We start from the raw sequence: 26059 nt of genomic DNA, 5'->3' as shown, positions 1-26059 counted from the left end.
CCTTCTTAGGGAACTGTTTCAGTAGCACTCGAGAACTGTGGGCCAGGTAAATAATACAATGTTAATACTAGTAGTGTCGAAAAAATACCTTTCGGTTTCTGGAATGATCTTCACTCCGAACACCAACACTAGGGGTCTTAAAAAAATCACACCTGAATGATGTGCTATATGCTTCCAACAGTCAGTCTTTTACTTTTTTCTGCTCTCTTTGTCAAAGTTCATATGCTTTTGATACATAAACTTTCTTTTGGAAATAACGCTGCATCATATATGCGTTAACTTTTTGATTTAATTCAAATTTTGTTGCAAAAACAAGTAAAATAGAACGATGTACAGACGGAACTAAATACTAAATTTTCTCACACTTTACAAATAAGTATATGTAAACAGTACTAAATATGCTAATTATTATATAATGCCGAAATTATAACTCTCTCTTTCTTAAGTCAATGGTCCAATAAGTATTTTAGTATATCACAACTCGTTGCCGCCAATATCGCAATATATAATCTCGTGGATATATTTTGGTAGGTTCTCAACTGTAAAAATTTCTGCAGACACGGATTAGGTTTTTTTAGACCCCGTGTGTCCACGGATTTCAGAAGAATGGAAAAAGAGTAATCGTGGTCGGTGATTCGCTTCCTATTTTTGGCAGAAAAATGACACTGTATAATCAAAGAGCGATGAAATGCTATATACGGTGACTCTTCATATTGTTGTTGTAACGATTACCTAGTCCCCGTTTGGGTGATAAATTCCAGATTCGTAGTCGTCGAGGTCATCTAACGGGAGGCCCAGGAAAAGAGCTTTTTCGACGGGGTCAGACCATAGGGAGAAGGGTGTTAGATGAGTGGGGTTTGTTGGGCATGCAGAGAAGTGGTTAGTGTCATGCGGAGACTCATTGCACGCAGGACATGCGTTTGGTATGTCGGGATCTATTCTGGATAAGTGGGAGTTTAACCTGCTACAGTATCCAGAACGAAGTTGCGTGAGGGTCACTCTGGTTTCGCGAGGCAGCTCGAGCTCTACATCTGCTATGGGTGGTGGTTTGACTTGTAATACGCCATTCACTGAGAGGGAGTCGGTGAAGGTGTTGATGGCTCCACTGTGAATAGCGGTCAGTGCCTGTCTGAAGTTCGTTGCGTCCGAAGTCCGGTCGGCGTACTGTCCAATGTCGTCGACGTAATCAAGGAAAGACCTCTTGATGTTCCTAAGAGGCGGCTCCACTACAAGCAGGCGACTACAGGGGTGGTTTCTACGAAAACATCCCAGCAGAAACTGCTTGGAGAGGAGCTCGTTATGTTCCTAAACCAGAAGCATACGGGCCTCACTGTGTAGCTGTTCGTTTGAAGACATCTAGAGGCATCCCGGGACAGTCCGGAGTGCAGTGTTGTGACAGGTCTGAAGCTTTCTCGTCTGCGTGGCACTGCATCCAGGCGACCATATTGGGGCTGCAGTGACTCTTCATATTCGTTGGCGCCCGTAAAAAATATAGAAGCCAAAGAAGGCATACCAAGCATGAAACCATTGGCACTAATGGAAACATCCTTATAATAAATTCCATTACTCCGATGGTCTTAAACTCAAAAATATAAATAAAAGCTGTATCAATTTAATGACATAATTTTTATTTTTTCAGAAACTTTCTATGTTTAACATCAACTTGATGCCACATGGCATCAATTTTACTTAAAGGAACAAAAAAATATGTAGCGTTGTTAGTGAGTTGAACAGAAGCGATAGCAATTACTGATTCTGAAATTTAAAACAATTTTATATGACTTTGATGAGTCAGACATCTCTGATTTACAAGACTCAGAGAAATCTGATTTATTATTAGATTTGTATGATGCTTTTGAAGGGAATAAAAGCTTTGTAGATGAAGAGTTATCTTGCGAAGACCCTTATGAAATTATTGTCGGAAATCTTGAGGTACATAATATTTTAGCTGTTGAGACAAGTGATGATGAGCAAAATGTTGATGCTCCTTCCGAAAACAAAAAAGACGAAGCGAAAGGGTTAAGCCAAAATTGCGATTATTCGCCTATAAGAAAAAAAGTGAGTATGTTCTTTTAAATTCGTAACTACCAATTATTACTTGTGCATATTATATTTTTGAAATTGAATAATAAAAATAAGTTTTATAACGTACAACATATGTACTGCAGATTTTCGCCATTTACATGAATGCAATATTTGCTGATGACACTGCTATTTTAAGTTCTGGGGAACTTTTTGTAGATATAATCACTAAATTACAATCAACTCTTAACGTTTTGCATAATTATTTCTCCCAATAGAAGATTCTTGAAAACCTGCAGAAAATACAAGCCATTTTTTTAGTAAAAAACGCAAAGTATGTCACTTGCCTCAGAGCTGTGTTGCACCAAGCAATGTTAATGTTCCTTAGAATTAAAAAGGAAAATATCTCGGCGTTATTCTTGATACAAAACTAATTTATAAACAACACGTTCGTATATTACTAACGAAATAAATATTTTAATTAAGACACTGTAGATAGGTAGGTAGGAGTGCTGTCCACAAGGACTCAATTAGCACTGAACGCGCCATTTTGGTGCACCATCGTAGGATCTTATACATTAGCTATCTTGTTTCATCGTTGCGCTCAAAACATTTGGTGCCCTTAATGAAACTACTTATGTCCGTTATGATTTTTGTGAACAACCATTCAAGCTTTGGTGCCTGATGGATTCCAAGTATTTTGTATCAAGCATGTGATAGAGTCGGGCATTCACAGAGAAAGTGGAAGACCGTTTCCTTATTTCCTTCTACCCTTCAGCTGCGGCAAACACTGTTATATGGCAGGCCGATTTTGAGCTCATGCTCTCCAAAGGGCCAGTGTCCCGTTATAGTGGCTGTAAGTCTATATATGTATACTATTTCCTTATCTTGTGTCCTTGGTTCTATTTTTGTCATACTAGGGCCATATCTGTATTGTTATCTTGCAGTTTGGTATTGATTTCCATCTGTTTAAGACCCTGTACGCTTTCATTAATCGTAAATCCGGTCTAAATCTCTTACAATTGCTGCTCATTTTTAAATAAATTTTTCAACCCACACGGTCTGGGCCAATATTGCACATTGTCATTTAAGAAAATTACAAGTGATGCAAAGCAATATTTTAAAAATGATACTGAACCTACCCTGACACCATTTCACTATGACTCTGCACATTCTGGCTAAATATAGAGCTAGTGTCGGACAGACTTCATAAACTAACGCAAAATTATTACTCTAAATAATGTAATTCAGTTTATCAACACATAATTGAACTTGTTTCTAAACCATATTGTAAGCTTTTATTGTATTAATATTTATTTTTGTTTTCTTCAAATGAGTTTTTGTCTTTAATTTTGCCCTCTAATTATATATTGTCACAATTAAGCTTATATCATAATAATCATTGTTATAATTAAGTAGATAAGACAATTATGTTTAAATTCCTATTTTAATTATTATAATTTATTAGTCGACACTACTTTTGTATACTTAATATTTGTCAATAAATGAATGAAAATAACGTTATTGGTGCGACCAATTTCTTTCGTACTTTAAGTAAAAAGGCAAAGACCCTGACACGCGGGATCTGTGGATATGTAATTATTTTAATAGGCATCATATATCAATTAACTTCTTTGGGTATCGTAAATGACTAAAACTGTTCTATGCATGGCTTATTAGCCTACTAGACTAACTTAACCTATACGGTTTAACAAGATTTCGTCCTTTCGATTAACTTTGTATGTGCAGTATCGGTCAATATGTTAGATATCTTCTGGATTTCTGTTTCCTTGGTTGTCTATACTTATGTATGGTATATACTATATCTTAGATTTAACTGCATGGAAGTTTCGAATTTTGATTACCTACCGAATGGTGGTTCAATATCATAAATATATTTATTTCAATAAGCACATACATTTGTACATAGTATTTTATAAATCATTATATAAATACCATATACGTGTATATAAAACAGTGCAGCCATTTTAGAACTACAAATAAGCTGTAGAAATAAAGATAAGCAATTACAGCTGGTGGTTGTTATAAGCGCATGCAAGTTTTGTGTTTATTTAGTGGATGCAATAGAAATTCTTAAAATAACAATGCCGTCAAATATGTGTGAATATGTAGGTGCCAGTGAGCGCTGCACTGCATATTGCAAGAAATCTGATTCGCTCGTAGTAGCCAATGAAAATGAGAGAAAACTCCCACGACGGAATTTTCCAGACGAAGGGGAAGTACCACACAATGAAAATAAACTAAGTAAAGAGTGGAATTCGGATTTCCCACTGCAATAACTGCTACATATATATTGTATGCAATAGGTGAAGAAAAGAATAGCAACAGACAGGCATTTGTTCTGGTGGCTCTAGGTATCATGGTTGTATATGATATTGAACTGTAGTGTATAACAAAAAAGTTTCTTGTGTTCTATTATTTCCAAAAAATAAAAATTAATTTATATTCGATACATAAGTCTTGCAGTCGCCGCCACAGCTGCAAGTTCACGACGGTTAAATCTTGGCATGCGCACAACAACGTTGCGTTTCCACTAGAAATGCAATTTGGAGAGAGATAGAAAGAATCAGGCTAGAGCGCATCATCATCGGCCAAGGTGCTCTCTTATGAGTCGGAACTGTTTTTAACAAAGAAAACATACATTACCGTAGGGATGGTTCCGTTGCATTCAAATGCATTGTCCAAATTCATTGTTGTCGGTCTCGTAAAAGTGGTGCAATAGTTAGTTGTTGCAAACGTAAATGTATATGCGCCATTTTAGTTGTAGGGCAAGCTTACAAAAAAAAAAGTAAAACTAAATTATATACGCAAGCACATTCAGCATAGCAACGCCCTGCAATATGGGTTGGTCCCAATGAAGTTGGTACACTCCCATAATAGCACACGTTTTGTTGCAATTTCTTCGTTGCAAAATGGGTGTGCTAAACTATTTTTTTGTAGTTTTCAGTGCCTCTAATCACACCAATATTAGGGTGGAAGCATTCTATATGTACTTACATATGAATGTATATATTTCTATATGTTATTTAAATCTAGAATTGCAAGCTACTTCATCCTCTTTTAAAAACGCGATATAATCGAAGCGAAATGACGGCAGCTCAGAATGGCAGTTATAAGCACGTCACGGTAATAAATTACAAATCGAATCTTATGAGTCTGGCATACCAACTAATTTAAATCGATTGTGATGTATATAAAGTGACTAGTACGAAAATTGGTATATAGTGGAAGTAAACAAGAAATAATGGCAATTATGTTTAAGAAGCAGCTGAGAAAGTTTTGTTTGGTTTGAGTGCAATTAAAATTGCGAATTGGTACATTGTTTGGAAAAATGTCTTAAATTGGAAAGTAGTTTACCATTATAAAAATAAACGTATAATAATAAAGAATGGTGAAATTTATTTGCAACACACATATCTGCGTATACCATAAGTTAATAATAAACAAGAACAACTTTGGCTGCATCGAAACTATAAAACCATTTACAAATATAAAATATTTCATATAAGGACTTGAATTTGACCGGTCAATTTGTATGGCAGCTCTAAGCTGTAGTAGTCCGATCTGAACGATTCTTCAGAGATTGTACCGTTTCGAGCTAAATTTCGTGAATACCCCATTTCTAGTCAAATAAGAAAATTTTAACACAAGAACTTGACCTTGATCGATAAGTTTGTGTGGCAGCTATAAGCTGTAGTGGTTCGATATCGGCGGTACCGACAAATGAGCAGCTTCCTTGGAAGAAAAGGATGTGTGCGAAATTTCAGATAGATATCTCAAAAACTGAGGAACTAAATTGACTCAGCTCGACATGCTGATCATTTATATATATAATATATTTGATAAGTCCCCAACGTTTCATACTGGATGTTAAATACTTTGGCAAACTTAATATACCCTCTTCAGAGTATAAAAATATGTGTTGGGAAAAAGATATTTTATCATTTCTACTCTGTAAACTTACTGTAATGTCATAAGTGAAGATGTTGCCCCATCTGCTGCCGATGAAAGCTGAACCCCATTGACCCTCAATACATTGCAAGGGCTCTTGTAGGTATACGGATTGTATGTCCAAAGCAAAGTTCTGTAGTAAAGAGAAATTAAATACAATATGGTTTAATTATATCATAATTAATTTTTATAGAACTACATTTCTAATACTTTTATCCTTTTTTTACTTTTATATAAAATGGTATAACACCTACCTACCTATTACCTACCTAAGTGTCAATATTCTGCGTATACTTCGTCAGAACACCCTATTTTTATAATCTTATGAATGTCGTTTAATCAGAATTATTTTTTGTGAGATAACGGAAAGTATTCCATTATGTTACTTATTTTTCTATGAAGCCAGAAATTTTCTCAAACTCTGAAAATACTATAACTGTAAAATGTGGAAGGTAAGTTTGATGCAGATATCGCGAGTATTGGAGTTTAAATTCCCATTATTGCCAATGAAGCTCTCCTTATAATGAATTAATTTCGAGGACACAGCTTTTTCGTACTTGAAAACTTCCTGTAAGCTATTCGAAATTTAAGCACTGTATGGAATGCCTATCTTAAACCAGAAAAAATTGCCAACTGTTTTAGAAAGAGCATTGTTATGAAGACGACCTTCTTTCATTATCGGATTTGGCTGCATTGGAGCCTTCAGTTAAAAAAGTAGCAAATATCGAAGCATCATTTGAGGACTACGTCAATGTTGATATTAGTGCGCAGATCTGCGACAGAGCGTCCGAAGAAGATATCTTCAGCGACGTTCTAGAAAGTCGTCGAGTTCCATCTGTACTTGGTAAATATTTATCTTTGCATAATCAAACAAACATGTAATAAACATTATTTTACTTTTACATATTCAGCTAACGATGAAAACGATTTGGTTGTTGAAGAAGAATTGGCTGATACTGATGAGGCATTACCTACATTATCACAAGTTTCTTCATTTATTAACTTAATTAGAACCTTTGTGGAGATGAGGTGTTACGTAACGATTAATATTCTCAACTCTTTAAATGATTTGGAAGGTTTTGTTAAAAATGAAAAATGGAAGAGTGTAATCCAAACTAAACGTACTGATTATTTTTAATAAAAATACTAAAAAAAAATTTAGTTTCTAATTAATGAAATTTCTATATAGTGAAGTGATTTTCAGGTCCCGAGCGACTTCACTATAGGAAAGTTCGACTGTAATTGTGTTTACTGTGACTGCTGGTTTGACAGTCGTTCATCTAGGAAATTTTACACCTCTATGTATTGTATATATAGATATGCCTCTAAATTATAACTGATGTTTGATGATTGCGTTCATTGATTTCAGTTGTAGAATTGAAGTATTCATAACACTGTATAACGCTCGGCTGGGTATTTATCAAACCAATTTTTTTTCGAGAAAATGAGTTATAAGTAAAAAAGTAATTTCTTAAGTACTTTTCGAAATATAAAGTTTTTATTTTTTTTCGAAGAAACAACTTTGAAATAGAATATGTTTATATTTTTACTTTTTTAGTCATTTACACACTCTAATTAATATTTGAAATAAGCTTAATTTCTAACTTCGAAGGCAAATATTTCAATTTTGGATGTTAATTTCGCCTTATGACTCAATCTTTTGAAAAACATTGATTTAGTTCAAAAAAAAATTGTTTTTATCATATGAATATTTGAACCTTTATTAATAGCGATCGATATTTTATTATATATAAATATTCTGAAATCGGCTCTATTACTTTTACATCTCAAACCATCATACCACACTGCTTTAATAACGCTAATAATTGCAAGTCATAGATTTTAACTTACCTCTAAAGACGTCTTTTTCATGTATCCATCCAGTGAAGTGGTATAAAGCATTTTCTTTTCACGGCACAAATAGGAATGTGTAATAGCTTCGTTATGTTTGGAGAATTCTTTTTCCAATTTAAGAGTTTTGGCATTGAATTGATATAGACGACCATCTTCACCAGTAGCGACCAACCAACGTTCATAGAGATGTACTTGTGTCAGCGAGCTTCTAACAGTAATCGTAGAGACGGGTATATCTACGCCATCAAACGGCGTTTCTATATCACTAAAATATTGTTCCATATCAGAAATCACAGTACACGGAGAACGTTCACCCTCACGAGTGTCACCCCTTTTGGGCGACTTAAAAGAAAATGCTGACGTTTCAGCGATCGTTGTTGCGTTAGCTATATTAGTTTGAGATTTGGGCTGTTTATTAACGTTACGTGTACCACCTAATTTGCGAACGCCACCACGTTTGCGTGGACCACGTTTTCGCTTTACAGCCGGCGCATTGGTATCATTAACCTTCCGTTTGCGTTGATTTGGAAGATTGGTTTGTATACCACGAGCTGTTGTTCTTATTGAGGTACCAGGTGTGCTAGGTGCTGCTTCTGTGTTTTGTGCTAACGCGTTTCGTGATGATGGTCTAGCTTTAGCTGCTGTTTCACGTGTTGGCAATTCACTGGCAGCTGCCGTCATAGCCGTGTTAAGTAATAAAAATTTCTCATTTTGCAATTGCATCGTTTGCATATCCACTTCCATTTTGTCCTTTTGCAATTTCAGTATCATCTCTTCGATGAACATTTTACGTTTATGCAATTCCATCAACTTCATATCGAATTCGCGTAGATTATTCACAACGAATTCACCTAAAATGTTTCTTTGTCGCAATGCTTCCAAATCGACATTCGGAAATAGAGAGCTTGACATCAAAGATGGTATCCTTGAGATTCCACAAAGCCCCGTAATGCCATTTTCGTATCCAATTAAAGGATTCGCAGCACCAATACTACTGAATTTGTTATCGAATAAATGGTCTCTTTGCAGCGAACGTAAATTGGTGGGAGATTGTAATTCACTACAACTGCTTGACTCACTCAAATGCGTACGCGAGTTGATGCTTTCAAAAGATATATTACGCGAGCTTTGCTCATTTGAAGCCACACTTTCACAAGTGGTGGTAGCAGTTGGAAGCTGACGTGTCGCCACACTTGCTAAAGAATCTTCTTGATTAGTGGTGTTGTTGATTTCAAATGAATTACTACACGCTTCGAAGTGTGCATTTACGCCTACTTTATGCCTTTCACCAACCGCATTATCGGTGGTTTCTGCATTGCCAGCACTTTTTGCTCTACCACCATCCTCCGCTCTTTTGCTCATTAATGTTTGGCCATTCACACTTTGATGTTGATGTTTCGTTGGTGTCGTTGAAGGAGTCGTCGACGTTGGCTTTGATTGCATACAATTCTTTGCAGCATCAACTTTTTCTGCTGCATTGGCACTTTTCCGATTGCTGTTACTGCTTGTACTTTTTACGGCCACTGTGGAAATCCCATTAGCTTTGTCGGCTACCATACCCCCCTCATTCGTTTCGTGTGTTCTTGTAGTTTCTACTGTCGATGTTTCGTTTGCATGTGGTTTAGCAGCAGTTTCAGTGTTTCTTCTTATTCGATTGCTGCCACGTTCCTTTTTGGCAGCTTCTTTTTGCTTGTTGAACACATTGACAATTTCGCGCATCAGAAACTCCAAAGCGACAGTACGATCCTCTGACTTCAGATTAGATTGTATTTTTGCTATTTCAGGTTTGGTAAACTTTTTGGTATTGTATTCACTAGTGCAGATGCAAGATATGAAATGTAGGCGCGTGTATGTTGAGTTTGAAAATTTATGGTGGTAACGACTTTTTAAATTCTCACTTAAATTGGGTAATAGCAGTTTTTCAAAGCTTTCGACAATATTTTGTGCATCTACTCGTAGCTTTAGCCGACGTCTTTTCACTGAAGACGAAGTGCTTTTAGTCGAAGACTCAGTATCAGAGCTGCTGCTCGAACTGGACGAAGACGAACTACTCGAAGAGGATGACGAATCAACATGTATTACTTCTTTGTTAACTTTTTTCCGACTACTTTTACGCCCCGTTGGAATTCTACGTCTTCTTGCCTTCTTTTCCTTTGATTTGTTCTCAGTTTCTGTGGTAGTCGGATTTGCTGTTTGCGACAACTTAGGACTTGTTTGTTCAGCGTTTATTTCTGACACTTTCACACCTTCAACTGAAACATTTTCATTTTGTTCCGTTATGTCATTTTTCGCAACATTTTCTGTTGCATCAATACTGTCTGGTGTGGGTTGTACCGTTGTAGTTGATGTTTCAACAAGGCTTTCCTGTAGCGGTGCCGCATTAATTGGTATCGGTGTATTTTCTTCGCTTGTCGTTTTATTGCTCGTATTAGCTTCTTCTTGTGTATTAGATACTATAATATCTAAAGCTGCATCTTGTAGCGCATCTGTATTGTTATTACAGAAAATCTCTATACCAAAAGCTTTGCGTATCTCTTCTAAAACTATATCTGGTATACATATCGCATCTACAATATCATCCGGCACGAAGTTCCCACTTTCGTCATCCTTAGCTGTTTCCAAATTCATTGACTTCAGCTGTTTTCGAATTTCTTCACGTAACCGTTTGCGTGCCTGTGCCTTTAAGGCCTCATCAAAACGCGTACCACAACTATTGATCACCTGCTTGATCCCAAACTTATCCATACCGGCAACTTTTTCAATCAGATTTTCTGTGGTACCACTTGAATTACTACAAGTTGAAATTTTTCGACGTCTCTTTACAAGATTCGGTCGGCAAATCCGTTTATTCGGTGTAAATGTGGCCAACGTAACAGGAGGCACATCCTCGATTTCCGTCACACTTGAATCGTCCGTTAATTCAATTAACTCATTTCGTATAAGTCTAGAAAGTGGTATTATAGAGATTTTGGGTTTTCTTGGGTTAGTGTCTTTAATGGGAGAAACTCTACATACGAGTTCGGATATTTCTTCATCATTAATTTCACGACTTTCAGATATATCTGATGCATTGAGATCGATGTCAATACAAGGAATATCTGTTGTCGTAGTTTCCGTTATGTTTACGTCACCACTGCCAACTACTATGGATTTTATATTTTCAAGATTATCATTTATTTGTGTGTCATTATGCTCGAAATGTGATTCCGTACCAAAAGTTATACTTTCTTCAGAATCTCGTTTTTCATCTGAAATATCAGTCTTGTTTTCTTGCTCAATAGATCTTGAAATTTCACCTGGAATGGGTGCTTGCGGCGTGGTTTGTTGTAAAGGCTGCTCTAACGTTAAATTCGTTTTTGAAATAATCTCGGATTCTTTATCATTTACTTTTGATTTTTGTTTCGTCCTGTCAATATTAGTATTTATTGTTTGTTTAAATTTTAATTTGGTGATTTCTTTTTTAGAAACTTTTACTGAGTTTTGAACTATAGCGGCGTCCTCATTTAAATCTATATAATCCTCTGCTGTGGTTTTGTCGCTTATATCGTGACAAGTTTTAGAACCTTTATTTATAGAGCTGTTTGTTTCCGTTCCTCTACTGTTTTGGTCTGCAATATCTTCTATTGTCTTATTTTTTTCTTTTTTATTATCTAAGCTTTCTAATGCTTTATTTTCTTCTTCAGTTTTTGTTGTATTTTGTTCTTTACATTTTTCAATTGGATTAAAACCACTAACTGTCAAATTCTCAACTCGCTCTGTTTCGAGTTTATCGTTCGTTATAGGCTGTTCTGGAGGATTCTCATCACTACCATCGGTAGTTTTTTTCTTGACACTATTTGATGATGTTTTGTTTTTACCTTCAGTTATATCCTTGACGTTAATTGGTTTTGTTTTCGACACTTTTTTCCTCGGTGATGATCTCACTGCATTTCTTCTGGGTTTCTCAGTAGTCTTATTATTTTCTGTTGTTTTTGGATTTTCAATTTTCTTACTGTCAGTTTCATTAAAAGTGTGTGTTGTGTTTGTATGTGTTTCAACAGTATCATTTAATGATTCTTCGCTATTTTTATTATTTATAGTCGACGTAAGTTCAGCTCTTTTCTCAGTTCTTGCTGTTGCCGGTGTGTTATTATCTATTCTTTGGGTTTTAAAAGTTCTCCTATCTACTTCATTACAATATGGCGAAGATGTATTATCTCTTCTTCTTCCTGATTCATTTGGCCAATAATTCGAATTAGGATTGTAATTATTATAATTGTAATCATTCGTCCAATGGTTGTTATTTCGACTATTTGGTCCGTTATTAAATCTATTTTGGTTCCATTGTGCTGAATAATATGGAGATTGATCCGAACGCAGCGAAAAATCGTAGTTTGAGCGGTGATATGTATCTGAGTGATTTTGATACTGGAATTTTTTGTTAAAAATATAACAAAAAATATTAAAGAAATATTGTGTTTTAAAACTTACTAATAAATTCATGGCATTAGTTTGAATCCTTACCTTGTTTCGTGGTCCCGCTACAAAATCCCTACGCGTAGGTGCACCATAGTTGTATCTTCGGCTGTAAATAAAAATAAATCTTTAATTTGTTGTTCGTAAGCAACAACAAAGTTACTGCTGAATGTTATAAAATGCTTAAAAACTATATTAGCTATATTTTTATTTAGCCGTGTATCAAAAGAACGCTCCCTCCCGGTTTAAACTTGTCTGATTATAGAGTGCTAAGTGTAGCAAAAATCATAATACTCTGTTAAGAAAAGAGAAGTTCGGAAGGATTGTCGCATACATACATCTAATACATAATCTCGAAAATTTTAATATTTTCCTATTCGAAGGTCTAATCACATTTTACGATGATTTTGTAAAGATAAATCACTGAGAATACAAAAGTCTTCACTGTTAAAACAGAGTGATATTAATAACTCAGTTACATATGTATATAGAAAATAGTTTTTGATATGATTAGACAACAACTTTGTTGAACATTTTTTATTTCACATTAATACCAATTATGTAGACATCTTACTTTATACATCTTTAAGTTTTTCTTTTGATAATTAATCCATTAAAGATTTTAATTTTATCACCTCGAGCTGTTAATTTACAATTAGGTAAATGAAATTTCGTTTGAGTAATTTTTTCTCTAATAAAACCACATCGCTGATATCTTGTATGAAAACAACAAAGGAATAATTAATGTAATTTTCCAATGTGCCACAAATTCTACAAATTTCGACCGTTACCGCTCGTGGCACGTGAACAAAGAAGGCTCCTTCGATAGCACCTACTTATACAATGGTATATGCATACAAGTACATACATACATAGGTATGAACATGAAACACAATGCAAAGCAAGTCATAAGAAAAAAATAGAAGAAACAGCGATAAACTTAGTAGATTTAAAATTTATAACCTCAACAAGTCTGTGCAATATGCCAGCAAAAAAAGTTTGACATTCCAAAGTTCGAAGAGGCAAACGAAGTGTCCCTTCGCTAAAGCAAAGATTTTCACGTACACAACCACAAATCTCGTTCATTTGCACCTTTCTTAACTAATTAAAAATTTTGCTGTGAATACATAATTTGACTACGAGAAGGCTTTGACTTATGGAACATGGAAAGGATTAGTTAAATGCGTATAAATATAGGTTTGTGCATGAGTTGTGGAATACATAATAGGTTAACAAAAATATATTTTAATATATGCAGATAAATATGAATGAATGCTTTCTGACTCTCAGTCGAGCATTTGTAATAGAGCCATGCTAAGTATAGCTTTAGGTATCATAAGCTAATTTAAAGTTTCGTTTTGACTATTTTGTAACAACTTCTAATATCTCGGACATTTTGGTAAAAGAAATATCTCAAAAAGTCTAATTGTTTTGGTTTTGTTATTAGTAAAAAATTATATTGACTTCATCGAATAGAGTTGGTCCGTACGAAGAACCATGGGATATTCAAAAAATCAAAATTTTAAACGAGAGTGAAATGAGCTACATTGTCGTACCTCTTCGTAGATATTACAGCATACTAGAAAAAGTCATTTGAAGGTGCTAAAACTAAGAGACAAACAAATGGGTTCGAAAGATAATCATCACTGGGATGATATTTGATGAGTTGGAACCCTATATTTTTAAATTTTGATAAAGTGATAGCCAAACAAGGAGCGAGAGAGTTTTATGTAAGATTTAATTTATTTATATAACAAAGTATGAGTACACTCCGCCAAGACAGTTACATAAAAAATTTCTACATTGACACCATATTTATATATATAAAATTATGAAAATATTTCTGCAAAAACCGCTATGAAAAATTTTAAGTCCAATTTTATTTGCAATACTTAAGTAAAGTGCTGCTTGTATTTTTATGTAACACTGTAAATTTCAAAATTTTTCGCACATTTATAAGTTTTTCCGTTTTTCTCAACCAAAAATTAATATGCAGGGAACGTGTGAACAAAACTCAAAAAATTTATTTGGTGCTGATTGTAAAAGGATTCTTTTGGCCGCCTAATTCACACGCATATTTTTTCTGAATTTATGGTAAGAAGTTTTACGTTTTCACTAGAAAACTACAATGAGTACATAATGACTTGAAATGTGTGCCAGTCAAGTGAACAGCAAAAAGTCACCGTCGAAACGATCCAAGAAAGAATTTAATTTTTCAACTGAACATTCAAATAAAAAAACTCTAACAAAAGGGACAGTGTTTAATGAACTTGTAGGCGTGCGTGAGCAGGTTTCCTTCTCATTTGTAGAATATTTGAAAGTAAGCAACGAGTATAACAAAACTGATTAGACGTGGAAATACTGTCACACAGCGAAGTCAATTAAAAAGTCTCTGTCAAATACGTGACTAAAAATATTTGTCAAGGGGGGAAATGTGTTTATACAACAAACAGATGAATTATTTCGGAAAATTACCGAGAAAAGTAAAACAGTTGGTATGGGTGTCGAAGATGTGCTTTACACTAAGTATTGGCGCTCAACCACTTGATTTCGGATTAAAAGTGCCCTTCGCAGACATTAAGAAGTGTTTCACAAATATTTTGGCAACAATGAACGAAGATAAGTAAAAATATTACTGACTGCTTGAGTTGTATTGCACGAGAGAAACTTAATAAGTCCGTGAATTTTTTACTTGTAAGATTTTTTTCTTGCAACAAAATGATAATTTCAGAATATGAGGAATGTTACAATAGATAAAATAAATGGTAATTTGATAGTTGTAAATTGTAAATGGCAAAGCCTTACCGTCGGACAACTGTGTCAACCATCCCGTTTTTGTTTTTTGGAATTATTTCGCAAGGAAAGTTTTATGTAAATAAGCCGTTATTCCTTAAACTCCGTGTCTGTCGATTTCCAATGCAATTAAGTTTTGTTTGACGTCGTTCACAATCGTCATATACGAGTATCATTCCAAATTTTATTGGCAGACCACTTTAGATTCAAATCAAAACAATATTTTTTGTGATTTCATTGAAAAATCCTCGAACATATAATTAGCATCCATCAGTTTTTTACTGGCTATAGGTGACTTTGTATTTTATCCCAAATTAAAGCTTATTCGCAGACATAAAGAGCAAAATATAATAATTTAAACGATTTTATTTGTATTTGTGATCGTATGTAGTGACGGTGCTGAAAATGGTCGAGGCTTTGGTCCAATTTTCTTCGACGATAAGGAAGCAGAAAATATACTCTGTTTTCAAGCATGCCTATTTTTCATGGTCATACAGTAGAAACCATTGACATATCACACTGAAATCGTATAAGTGAAAACGAGAAACAGCTTAAGTCATGCCAAGAGCGTTAAGGTATTTAAAGTGAGGATGATTTTGCTTAGCTGCCTGATTTCGTAAAAAATTGTAACAGCTAACTTGCCACAAAGCGTGTGTAAAGAGCGTGCAACAAACGCCACAGTTGACATTAATTTTGCGTGTAACATTGAGTTTTATGAGACTCATAAATATGAGACGAGCACGCAACTCTTTTACCATACATAGCTGCTTTCTTGGATTACGAAGTACAAACTAGAGGTAAAGGTAAGGGTGACATACATACAAATGTACTCATATTGAGATTGTAAGCAAATGAGGGGGTGGCTGCAACGAATTTAGCTTGTCGTGAGAAACTAATTGTTGCTTGTGCGTAAAGTAATGTTTTCCTTGATAAAATAATATAATTGTTGTAATATCAACAGTAACAAAAACATATAGGAGTTTGGAAGGGTTGAAGTGCAACAGCTTGCGGTAATTTTCAACTTTGTGAGACAAGTGTTTTCTCATTTCGTTGGTTTTAATGAGCGCAGCAACTTTCTTTTGTGTTTTTAGGTGAGTGAAGATGCTTTGGTTCGAAGGAGTACAAGAACAGGTGGGTTGAATTTAGATTGGCAGTAGTATTGCAAGTGTACAAGCTTAAAGCAGCGTAGTAATTAAACATTTGCTAAGACACTTAAATTACCGTTTAATTGTTTTACGCAAAAATTGCTTTTTAAACTGATATGACGCGGAAAAAATGGTGAAAGCGACAAAACCAACGAAATTTATTATACAAACATTGTATACAAAGCTTGTGATAAGTGCTACTAAATTGCTTGCTCATGCCTTATTAAAGTGCTACTTTTTTATCCAATTTAGTGCGGTTGTCTGCAGTGTTATATCGAGCACTGTTGACAAAACGCAAACGCTAATTCGTGCGTTACTTGCATTTTTAACGAGTTATGCATTCGCGTATTTTGCTTTTGTTATTTGCGGCTATTTTATTTAATGCAGTTGCTTTAAAAATTTTGGTAAAAAAATATTTGAGAAATTATAACGGGGATGTAGCTCAGATGGTAGAGCGCTCGCTTAGCATGTGAGAGGTACGGGGATCGATGCCCCGCATCTCCAGGAGTTTCTTTTATATTCTTTTATACATCACATTTTGGAACGAAGTTTTTTTTATCGAAAAGTCACGTATTAAGACCCCCTATTTTGACCTTGTTAAATCCACAAAAAATTCTTTAAACACTTAATTAAAAGCAGAATTACAAGGACGATTTTTTGTTACAGGACATTATTGTGCGGTGAGCCTTACTTAAGTTGTCGAGAAATCTAATTGGAAATTGACTTGACCAGAGTGCTATTTTAGAATTATAACAGTTTTATTTCAAATAAAATACTGATAAATTAATCAAATCGCTTATATTTAGGTTACTAATACATCCTCTACAGTGCAAGTTTCATTGATAAATTAGAATTTTTGGCTTTTGTTGTTAAATTAAAAATATTCAGCATATCTCCAAAAAAAAGTTGTTTAATGAAGTCAATTCACATCATCAGTTCAAAAAATGAACCTACTTAAAATGATCAAGAATAATTTCTACGATTGCTAAAAATTTTTTCGGCGAAATCTTTCCAAGTTAATGTATCAAGGTATATTGCAAATAAATGTCAAACTAATGTGTTTACTTTGACAGCCGGTTCGATAGCTGAGAATTTCACGCCTTTGGCATTCATGTAATATTGTTTTTAGTAAATGCTATCCAATTACTTGATTATTTAGCATTAATTTGTTTTTTTTTTTGACCAACTAATTGCTATTGTCCGCTGCGTTATTTCGAGGTCTGTTGTCAAAAAGTAACTTACAGCTCGTACGTTGTTTGCATTTTTAACGAACCGATCGTTGGTGTATTTTGCTATTGCTATTTTGCGGCTATTTTATTTAATGCAGTTTCTTTAAATAATTTGATAAAAAGTATTTGGGTAATTGCAACGGGGATGTAGCTCAGATGGTAGAGCGCTCGCTTAGCATGTGAGAGGTACGGGGATCGATGCCCCGCATCTCCAGCATATATTTTTTGCAATTACGGTTATCATTATGCACAGCAAAGTTTTATCGTGTTGGACCCGAACTGGGAGTTTTTCAGGCTAAAATTTGCATCTGAACTTGGTCTCAGCGCCATTTTGATCCAAGTGCTCCAAGTTTGCTTTTGCAGCATCCTTCAAAGGTATTTGACTATATCCACTCTGAATAAAAACATCAGTATTCAGTTTATAAAAGATTTTATAATACTGAGCCCGTGGAATTAAGATGAACAACATTTAGATTCGACAAACAATGTATTTACATTTGTTAGCAAACCAAATTAAATATTCACTTTTCAATTAATATATTTCTATTTGTGCATTAAGACTAAAAAATATTCTAAATTATTATATAAATATAAATTTTTTGTGCTTTAATAAAACAACAAAAAACGTTAACTTTCCTTTATTATTCCTTACGTATTTACAGAGCGACAGATGGACATGGCTAAATCGACTAGGCTCATCATGCTGATCATTTATATAGTATATACTTAATAGGGACTCCGATGTTTCCTTCTGGGTGTTACTAACTTCGTGGCAAAATTAATATACACTGTTCATGGTATGAAAAAGCCTATGCGTGAACTTAGTTAAGATCCATATGCATATGTACATTCAACCACAATGAAATGTATCTGCCTAATGTGGCAGCATTTGTTGTTTTTCTTAACAAACCGAAAACAAATTTTATGTGGGAACCAGCCGTCAAAAGCGTCGCGTGCAAGGTAGGCGCCAACAATGATCTACATATGTATATATACATACATATGTATATATGGTAATTTAGTAAATATGTGTATGCAAACAAATGTTTAGGTATGCATATACATAAGTATGCGTACTTTTGTATACCCAGGATTCCGAAGGGAGTTGCAAGTAACTTGTTCGGAGTTTGAAGTAACTTGTTATGTTACAAAATAGCTGCTGCTGTGGCGCAAGCAACAAGAGTGACGGCCTTGTTTGTTTGGTAATAAAGTAGCAACAACAACCACGAATGTTAGGAACACACCCAAACTGCAATTACTAAAATCTTCTGATGCTAAAGAATATATGCAGTGGTACGAGGCTAGTTTGATAAGTCCGTAAAAAGGGTGTCAGCTTTTTCTCGCTGGTAAAGATAACAAAAATAATTATACTCTTGCCAAGAATGATTTTGTGAAGAGGGAAGCCGGTGACTTAGAGATGAAACATTGACTCACCGTCGAGGTCAACAACTCCATATATCAATTATCAGTCGTTTGAGAGTTTTGCCAAAGACCTCTAAGTCCTGTAAAATACCGATGCTAAACGAACAACGTATCAAAAGCATATACATTTAAGAAAAATCTAAACCTAAAAGATGTGCCATGGCGAAGACACAGGAAAAGGTAGTAATGCTTACTTCTTTAACCCTTATGTTAGTAACCAACTTTACCGAGGTCTTTTAGCAAGCGGGTACCACGATCTGAGTATTATTATTATTTTGTTTATTTTATTAAACAAAACTTTTTTAGAAAAATTTTTTTCTTCAAATATTAAGTCAGTGACAATTTAAAGAAAAAAAAATAACAAGAACTCACAAATAGATTTTTTTTAAGTTAAAAAACGACGATTTGAGAGCTTAAAATGAAATATTGAATTCTTTTTAAGCTATTCACACATTCGGAGTACCCGGTTACTAACATAAGGGTTAAATTTAAACTCATATCGAACAAGAAACGCTACTGAAAAAATTGCCATGAATTTCGGTAAATATTATTTTGAGGACCGACTTGACACTCTTAAGAGAGTGCACAATTAAAAAAGCATTGGCTTTCTAATACAATACAGTTTGCTTTTATTAAAATTTTTAACGACTTATCAAACTGTTATCGTAAGCTTAGCAACAACTCCACGGGTCGGTATACCCGTGTTGGCTTCTTGAGGCATTTGCTTCTACCATCAGTCAGCTGGGTGGCCAGGCGTAACTCCATGTCATTGTCGTCAAAACACTGTAGAGGACGAAGTTCAAAAGTTGCTTTTGTAAACAACAAATAAACGCTGCTAGGGCGAAAAATTCATTCCACAACTATACTGTCTACCAGTTTGCTTGCCTTCTATGTGCGCTATGCCTTGCGCCGCCACGACTCACTAATGTTTTCGTTTAAAAATTAAAACAAAAGCTGTCGTCATAAATAGCACATCATGTATCATTGGCATATCCTCCACTCGACCACCGCAATTGAGTGTGTGACGCCAGCCACATATGAACACACACATGAAGTTTTTTATATATTTATGTAAATATGTGCATATAACAATGTCTCTCCATCCAGAATCTAGCACATTGATATTTTTTGCTGTTTAATTGCTTAACAGTCAAGATGAAAATGAAAAAGCAAGTGAGCAAACATTGGCATATTGTCTGATTTATAACTTCAACAATGCAATTGAGTGGGCGAATGAACGATCGCAGGGGTTGTTGTGAGGTAAATGGATTTATGCGCGGTAAGTTCATTGGGATGAGCTAAACAGTGATACAGGATGTGAACATATAAGATATTGGAGTATGTTCATAGGTGCAGAGCCCGAGTTGCCAATTAGTTGAAAAAAAAAATCAAATGATTTCATACAAGTTTTTCAGAGAAATAAACAAATAATCGTATAGATCATCATCTTATAGACTAGTGTAGAAGCCTATGAAAATGATAAAAAAGGATAAACGTTAATTTCGGTTGTACCGAAGCTCTAATACCCTTCACAAATATAGAGGTTCCTTACAAGAACTTGATTACGATCTAATTTCGTGAAGATACCTCGTCAAATAACACAGTATTCCATGCAATCGTTTTATTCCGATCGTTCAGTTAATATGGCAGCAATATGCTATAGGCATCCAATCTATAAACTTTCTTCGGATATTGCATTATTGACAATTATCCATTATTAGACAATAATCCATGCCAAATTTCTTGAATATGCCTCATCAAATGAAAGAGTTTTACATACAAGCACTTGATTCCGATTGTTCAGTTTGTATGTCAGCTATACGCTATAGTAGTCCGATATCGGCCGTTCCGACAAATGAACAGCTTCTTAGTGAAGAAAAGACAGGTTCAAAATTTCAATCGAAGACAGACGGACAGACAGACGGATATGGCGAAATCAACTCAGCTCATCTCGCTGATTATTTATATATATTATTTATAGGGTCTACGATGTTTCTTTCTGGGTATTACAAACTTAATATACCCCGTTGAAGCCCATCGATTTTAGCGACAAAAGGAAGGGGAGCGTGGTTGAATTTTAAATTAAAAACGGTTTGTCTTGATTTCCACCAAAACTATAAATCCAACGAAGTTTGACGAGAGATTTTTTGATTAAAAATTAAGGTTTTTTGTCGATTTTAAGTCAAAATAAGGTTTCTTCTTTAATATTTTAAATTAAAAAAATAAAGTGTATTTGGTACATATGTAGGTCACCAAATATGGCGAAAGAACAAAAAATTGTGTATAAGGTATAAATAAAAAATCCAAAAAATTGGTTATTTGAATTTTCACATAAATATTCAGGTTATTTGAAAAAAGTCTTTTTTCTGTAGGACTCGTTAGTTTTATCGGAAATCGAGATAAACCAAATTCAACCAAGTGATCTATTTAGTCAAACTAAAACTTATTTATCCACCGCAGACTTATTAAACTTTTAAAATCCACTTTGTTGTAGTTTGGTATTGAAGCGAAGTAAATTTGAGGTCAATGTTAACAAATTTGACAGTAGATAAGTAAGAATTTTCCAAGATGTGTCTCTTCCGATTTGGTTGATCAATATCGGCCAGAAGGTATAAACTTTTCCGATGTATGCATACAAATCTATGACGGTCCCTTAAGAGACACTCCAGAAACAAGTCAGAATTACATGCTTTGAAAAGAAACAAAATTAATTCATATATGTTTACCTCAATAACAGAACTTGCGATGGTGGTTAAATAACTGTACTTTAAACGTGTTGGGTGCATAAATTGTGAATTAGCCGTTCATTTGGGCTTGGGTATTGATCATATGTATGTACATACCATATTGTAAAACCTGAATGTCTGCACATCATAGATGTGACTTGAATTTTAATTATATGGTACGAAACAATGTGCGCATGAGCAGCGATATTTTATATTTAAAAATACATTTCGTTGTATATATTTGAATAGCGGTATTTTGGTTTTAAAAATATATTTTCGGAATTATAATGGGGATGTAGCTCAGATGGTAGAGCGCTCGCTTAGCATGTGAGAGGTACGGGGATCGATGCCCCGCATCTCCAGGATTCGGTTATTTTTTGGCATTCCTGAGCACCGATTTTTATAAATGTATTTGAATACATCATGGTAAAAACAAATTACATATAAAAGGTATTAAAAATATTTATTACTGTGTTTGATAATACTTTTATGAATTATGTATGTACAAATTTGACAAAGAAATGATAAAATAAATATTTTATATACGAACATACTTTTACATATGTATATAGTTAGTCGAAGTAAGTAAGTAATTTCTAATCGAGTAGTGTCTATAAATAAATGCTAAATATCTTGAATAAAATTTTACATGTAAAAACATCCAAAGGTTTACTTTTCAGTAAAAAAATTAAAACGATTTAACCAATTTTATTATTATATATATTTAAAATGAAAGCATTTTTATTACCACAATGTAAAATGGCAACCCTATCTACATAAAATTGCTTCTTTACTTTTCTACAAGTCAGCTATTTTCAAGACATTTGCCGTTGTTTGAATATTCATTACTTTTAACGGATAAACTTCAACGAAGGAGAAAGCTTATCGGCAAGTGCAAGGAGTGGTAAAAGTTGCTGTCGTCTGCGGAATTTCTCATATGTGGCAAAAGGACTGAAGGTAATTTACAGTATTTCATACGTAATTACATAAGAATTTACATATAAAATATTAACTGTAAATATATGTATATAAAAATAAGAGATAGTAAATGCGAGTAATCATTCTATTTTAGTTCAAAATAAGTATTGCGTTAAAATAATAACACAATTCTGGAGATGCGGGGCATCGATCCCCGTACCTCTCACATGCTAAGCGAGCGCTCTACCATCTGAGCTACATCCCCATTGTTGCATTTAAACTAGCCGTAACGGTATTTATTTGGAAATATATGACATTTGTTGTCGTCAGCTATCGCAGCCATGGTAAGAAAAAATAGCCATTGTATCTTGGGGATATAATTAATATAAAATAACGAAATAGACAATGAAATAGTTTATATTTAAATTGAGCTACATTTTTATACCTAGCGCATATTTTTGAGCTAATACATATGATATGTTTCAAAATTTCAATACAGAAATTGTGTATTAACATTACCTAGTTACCACTGCTTTATAAAGGAGCGTCAAAAGGCCAAAAATATTGGAAAAGTTTATGTGTAGAAGTGAGTCCAAACAAAATACTATAACGTAGCATGTCCTAATATTTTAACTGGTTAGAAATCTACAAAAAGTTCTTTATTTGCATATTCATTTTATAGCTGTTTTCTAATGGCATTAAAGTTAAATTATGGTCACAAAGTAGAAACGAAATATTGTTCAACTAAGGTTAAGATTTCGAAATTTTTTTATTTAGTTTTCCCGTCTGTATATACGTAAACTAGTCCTTCAATTTTTGAGATATCGATCTGAAATTTCGCACACGTTCTTTTCTCCTCGATATCGGACCACCATAGAATATAGCCATACAAATTGAGCGATCGGAATCAAGTACTTGCAGGGAAAGCTTTTTCATAAAACGTGATATTTTGAAGATATTTGTCATGGATTATTATCTCAGGCAATAAGACAATCTACGAAGAAATTGTTTATATCGAATACAGCTGTCATACAAACTAAACGTTTGCAAACAAGTTCGTGTAAAAAATATTTTGTATTCGCGAAGGGCATTATTGTTTCCGAAGTTAACGTTTTTTTTTTTTGTTAAATATTTCTTAGTGAAAATAGCATACAACATTCTTCAAATATCATACTTTAATCTACGATTGGTTTTAATAAAGTGATTTTAACCATGTCGTACCAAAAAATTAACAAAAAAATGGGAGTTTTTGCACGAATTAGCCTTATTTATAATAAATTGTATATGAATTTAAACTTTGTGTCAAACATACTGCATTTTATACTATTATGTCTCCTTTTAATGATAAGTATGGTACCGAATTAGAAATGTTAAAAGTTCGTAAAAAAATACGCTCAATTCTATATCATTTTAATATGAAGCCCAAAAACGAAACACATACATAGCTATGTATTTATGCATTGGGTATAACAAAAAGCAAAGCACAATAAAGTAGCAGAAAGTGAAAGGCCAACAAGGCCGCGTATTCAATAATTAACCAATTAAGCCTGTTTCTTTTATTTTTATCACCTTTAGTTATCATACACACACACAAACAAATGCGATAACTATTCATAAAAGTTAAATCTTGCTTTAAGCATGTTTTGAAATGAATATAATATAAAAAAAAGCAAAAACAAATATTATAAATTGTAAAAAATCCGCTAACAATTTTGTACGCATATCTATAAGCGGCTCAATGGTCTAGGGGTATGATTCTCGCTTTGGGTGCGAGAGGTCCCGGGTTCAAATCCCGGTTGAGCCCAACCAATTTTTTTCACAAGTGAAGTTGCGAGTGTATAAGCAAGAATAAATATGTAATATAATATATAAAGCGCATTGAAAAAGTTTATATACTGATTTTGGCAAACGGAATGCGTTGATGCTGCCACAATGGTTGCTGCTGTTGCCATTGCTGTCGCTACCACCATCTAATCAGAGTACGCAATTTGCCGATTTCACATTGTTTGCCGTTTGTTTTTTAAACAAACAATAAAATATTGGCACATTAATGTTTAGTCAGACGTAAAATTACTTTTAAGTCCTTTTCCTTATGCATGCAATGAAAACAAAAACACTACAACACTAAGGTGGCGGCCACCTTCCTTGCATGCGTTTGTAGCTTGTCTTACTTGCCACTTTGCACTACCGAACGTGGTTGTTTTTGTTGTTGTTGGGAGGGCAAAAAGTTTTAAAATAATGCAAAGAAATTTTCATACACATTTTTCCGGGCATTAATCCGCTTTGCTTGCCTGCGCTCCAAATAATCGTAAGTTGCAGGGCGCGAATTTGGAGGCTGGTGAGCGTTATTATTGTAATTGTTCGTCCTTGGTGCCCAAAAATTTGTCTGGCCAAGTATTTTATGCTCTCAATACTTGATGAAGTTGTCATTTTCTTTTTCAAAAAAGAATAAAAAATAAATAAAAAAGTAATCTGTAAATATGAGCTGGCATTTAGGCATGTCTTAATTTACGATTTTTCCACTCAACAATCATTAATTCGGCTGAGGGTTTAAGTTCTTCATTTGCAGACTGCTAGTGGTAGGTGGCAAGATATCACACCATCACCGTACCATTCACAGCATTTACTTTGCATTGAGCTCAATCAACATAATTTGTTGCTCATTTATCGGCAAACAATATCTCGATAGCTGCCTGGCAGTGTCACCTTCGTGGGACAGCAATTTCCTTCCGAAGCAGTGTGTGCACGGAATACTTATTTATAGCACGCTCTCTCAGTACGCCACCAAAGCTGTCATAATGCTCAATAATGAAAAATGAAAATTTTATCATAAATTGACAAATACTTATTTAAGCGTGTTCGCTGTGGTGTGTGTGAGTGCAAGTTTGCGGAACTCATCGAATTTGTCTAGTATAATTTGTATGCTGGTAAAAATTTGTGACGGCTGTCTCCCTCTCATATATACAATATTTTGCAACAGTTGTGGTGAAAAAAAAAAACTGGGGCCTCTTTAGTGCCAAACTATGAAAGTTCGAGAACTTAATTTAGGGATAGTAAAAAATATGAACCGGTTGTAAAACCATTAATAAATATAGTCGGTTCGGCTTACCAGTTTCGGCGGTATTTGTACTTTGAGATTGTTTTTGGCTTTTTGTCTCTGAACTTGAATTTTTGGTCGGTTTGCGTTTTAATATATCGTAAATTAAGTTAAAACTTTAAATAAAAATCGATGAGTCCGCGCTATATAGTTATAGTTCGTTAAAGTTATTCTTATTTCATGGAGGTTGGAATAATCTATCCTCATAGATCACCAAAAAATTAACCAATTCAAATAAGAATTCTTCGCCGTATTTTAAAAATTAAAAACATTATATGATTTTAAGTAAATAAAGTAAGAAGGTCCACGCTGTTTGGAACACCCAAAAGGTATAACACCAGGAAATGGTTTATATATGTATATAAATGATCAGCATGACGAGCTGAGTCGATTTAGCCATGTCCGTCCGCCTGTCTGTATATACAC

The 26059-nt window shown here is 34.2% G+C and overlaps 1 protein-coding gene, 5 non-coding genes and 1 pseudogene across 7 annotated transcripts in view; 5 read left to right on the top strand and 2 right to left on the bottom strand.

Annotated features, from left to right (window-relative positions):
* Positions 1-26059, bottom strand: part of LOC106619754 (enolase-phosphatase E1) — a 46839-nt gene that overhangs the window by 1997 nt on the left and 18783 nt on the right. For both annotated transcript variants that reach the window (XM_036378082.2, XM_036378083.2), the window contains exons 2-4: positions 12352-12412; positions 7846-12255; positions 6008-6127 (exon numbers count right to left, since the gene is read on the bottom strand). In XM_036378082.2, the coding sequence (XP_036233975.2) occupies positions 6008-6127; positions 7846-12255; positions 12352-12412 (4591 nt within the window). The remainder of the gene's footprint in view (positions 1-6007; positions 6128-7845; positions 12256-12351; positions 12413-26059) is intronic.
* On the top strand, positions 6438-7132 carry LOC118683773 (uncharacterized; annotated as a pseudogene).
* On the top strand, positions 16673-16745 carry TRNAA-AGC (transfer RNA alanine (anticodon AGC)). The gene has a single exon. It is a non-coding gene; the product is annotated as a tRNA-Ala (tRNA).
* On the top strand, positions 17612-17684 carry TRNAA-AGC (transfer RNA alanine (anticodon AGC)). Its single transcript has one exon. It is a non-coding gene; the product is annotated as a tRNA-Ala (tRNA).
* TRNAA-AGC (transfer RNA alanine (anticodon AGC)) lies at positions 21908-21980 on the top strand. Its single transcript has one exon. It is a non-coding gene; the product is annotated as a tRNA-Ala (tRNA).
* On the bottom strand, positions 22729-22801 carry TRNAA-AGC (transfer RNA alanine (anticodon AGC)). The gene has a single exon. It is a non-coding gene; the product is annotated as a tRNA-Ala (tRNA).
* Positions 24269-24340, top strand: TRNAP-UGG (transfer RNA proline (anticodon UGG)). The gene has a single exon. It is a non-coding gene; the product is annotated as a tRNA-Pro (tRNA).

Source organism: Bactrocera oleae, chromosome 2 (genome assembly GCF_042242935.1).
Source record: "Bactrocera oleae isolate idBacOlea1 chromosome 2, idBacOlea1, whole genome shotgun sequence".
NCBI classification, from domain to species: domain Eukaryota; kingdom Metazoa; phylum Arthropoda; class Insecta; order Diptera; family Tephritidae; genus Bactrocera; species Bactrocera oleae.
The sequence above is the reverse complement of the archived record's forward strand: the minus strand, read 5'-3'. Positions and strand labels throughout refer to the sequence as shown.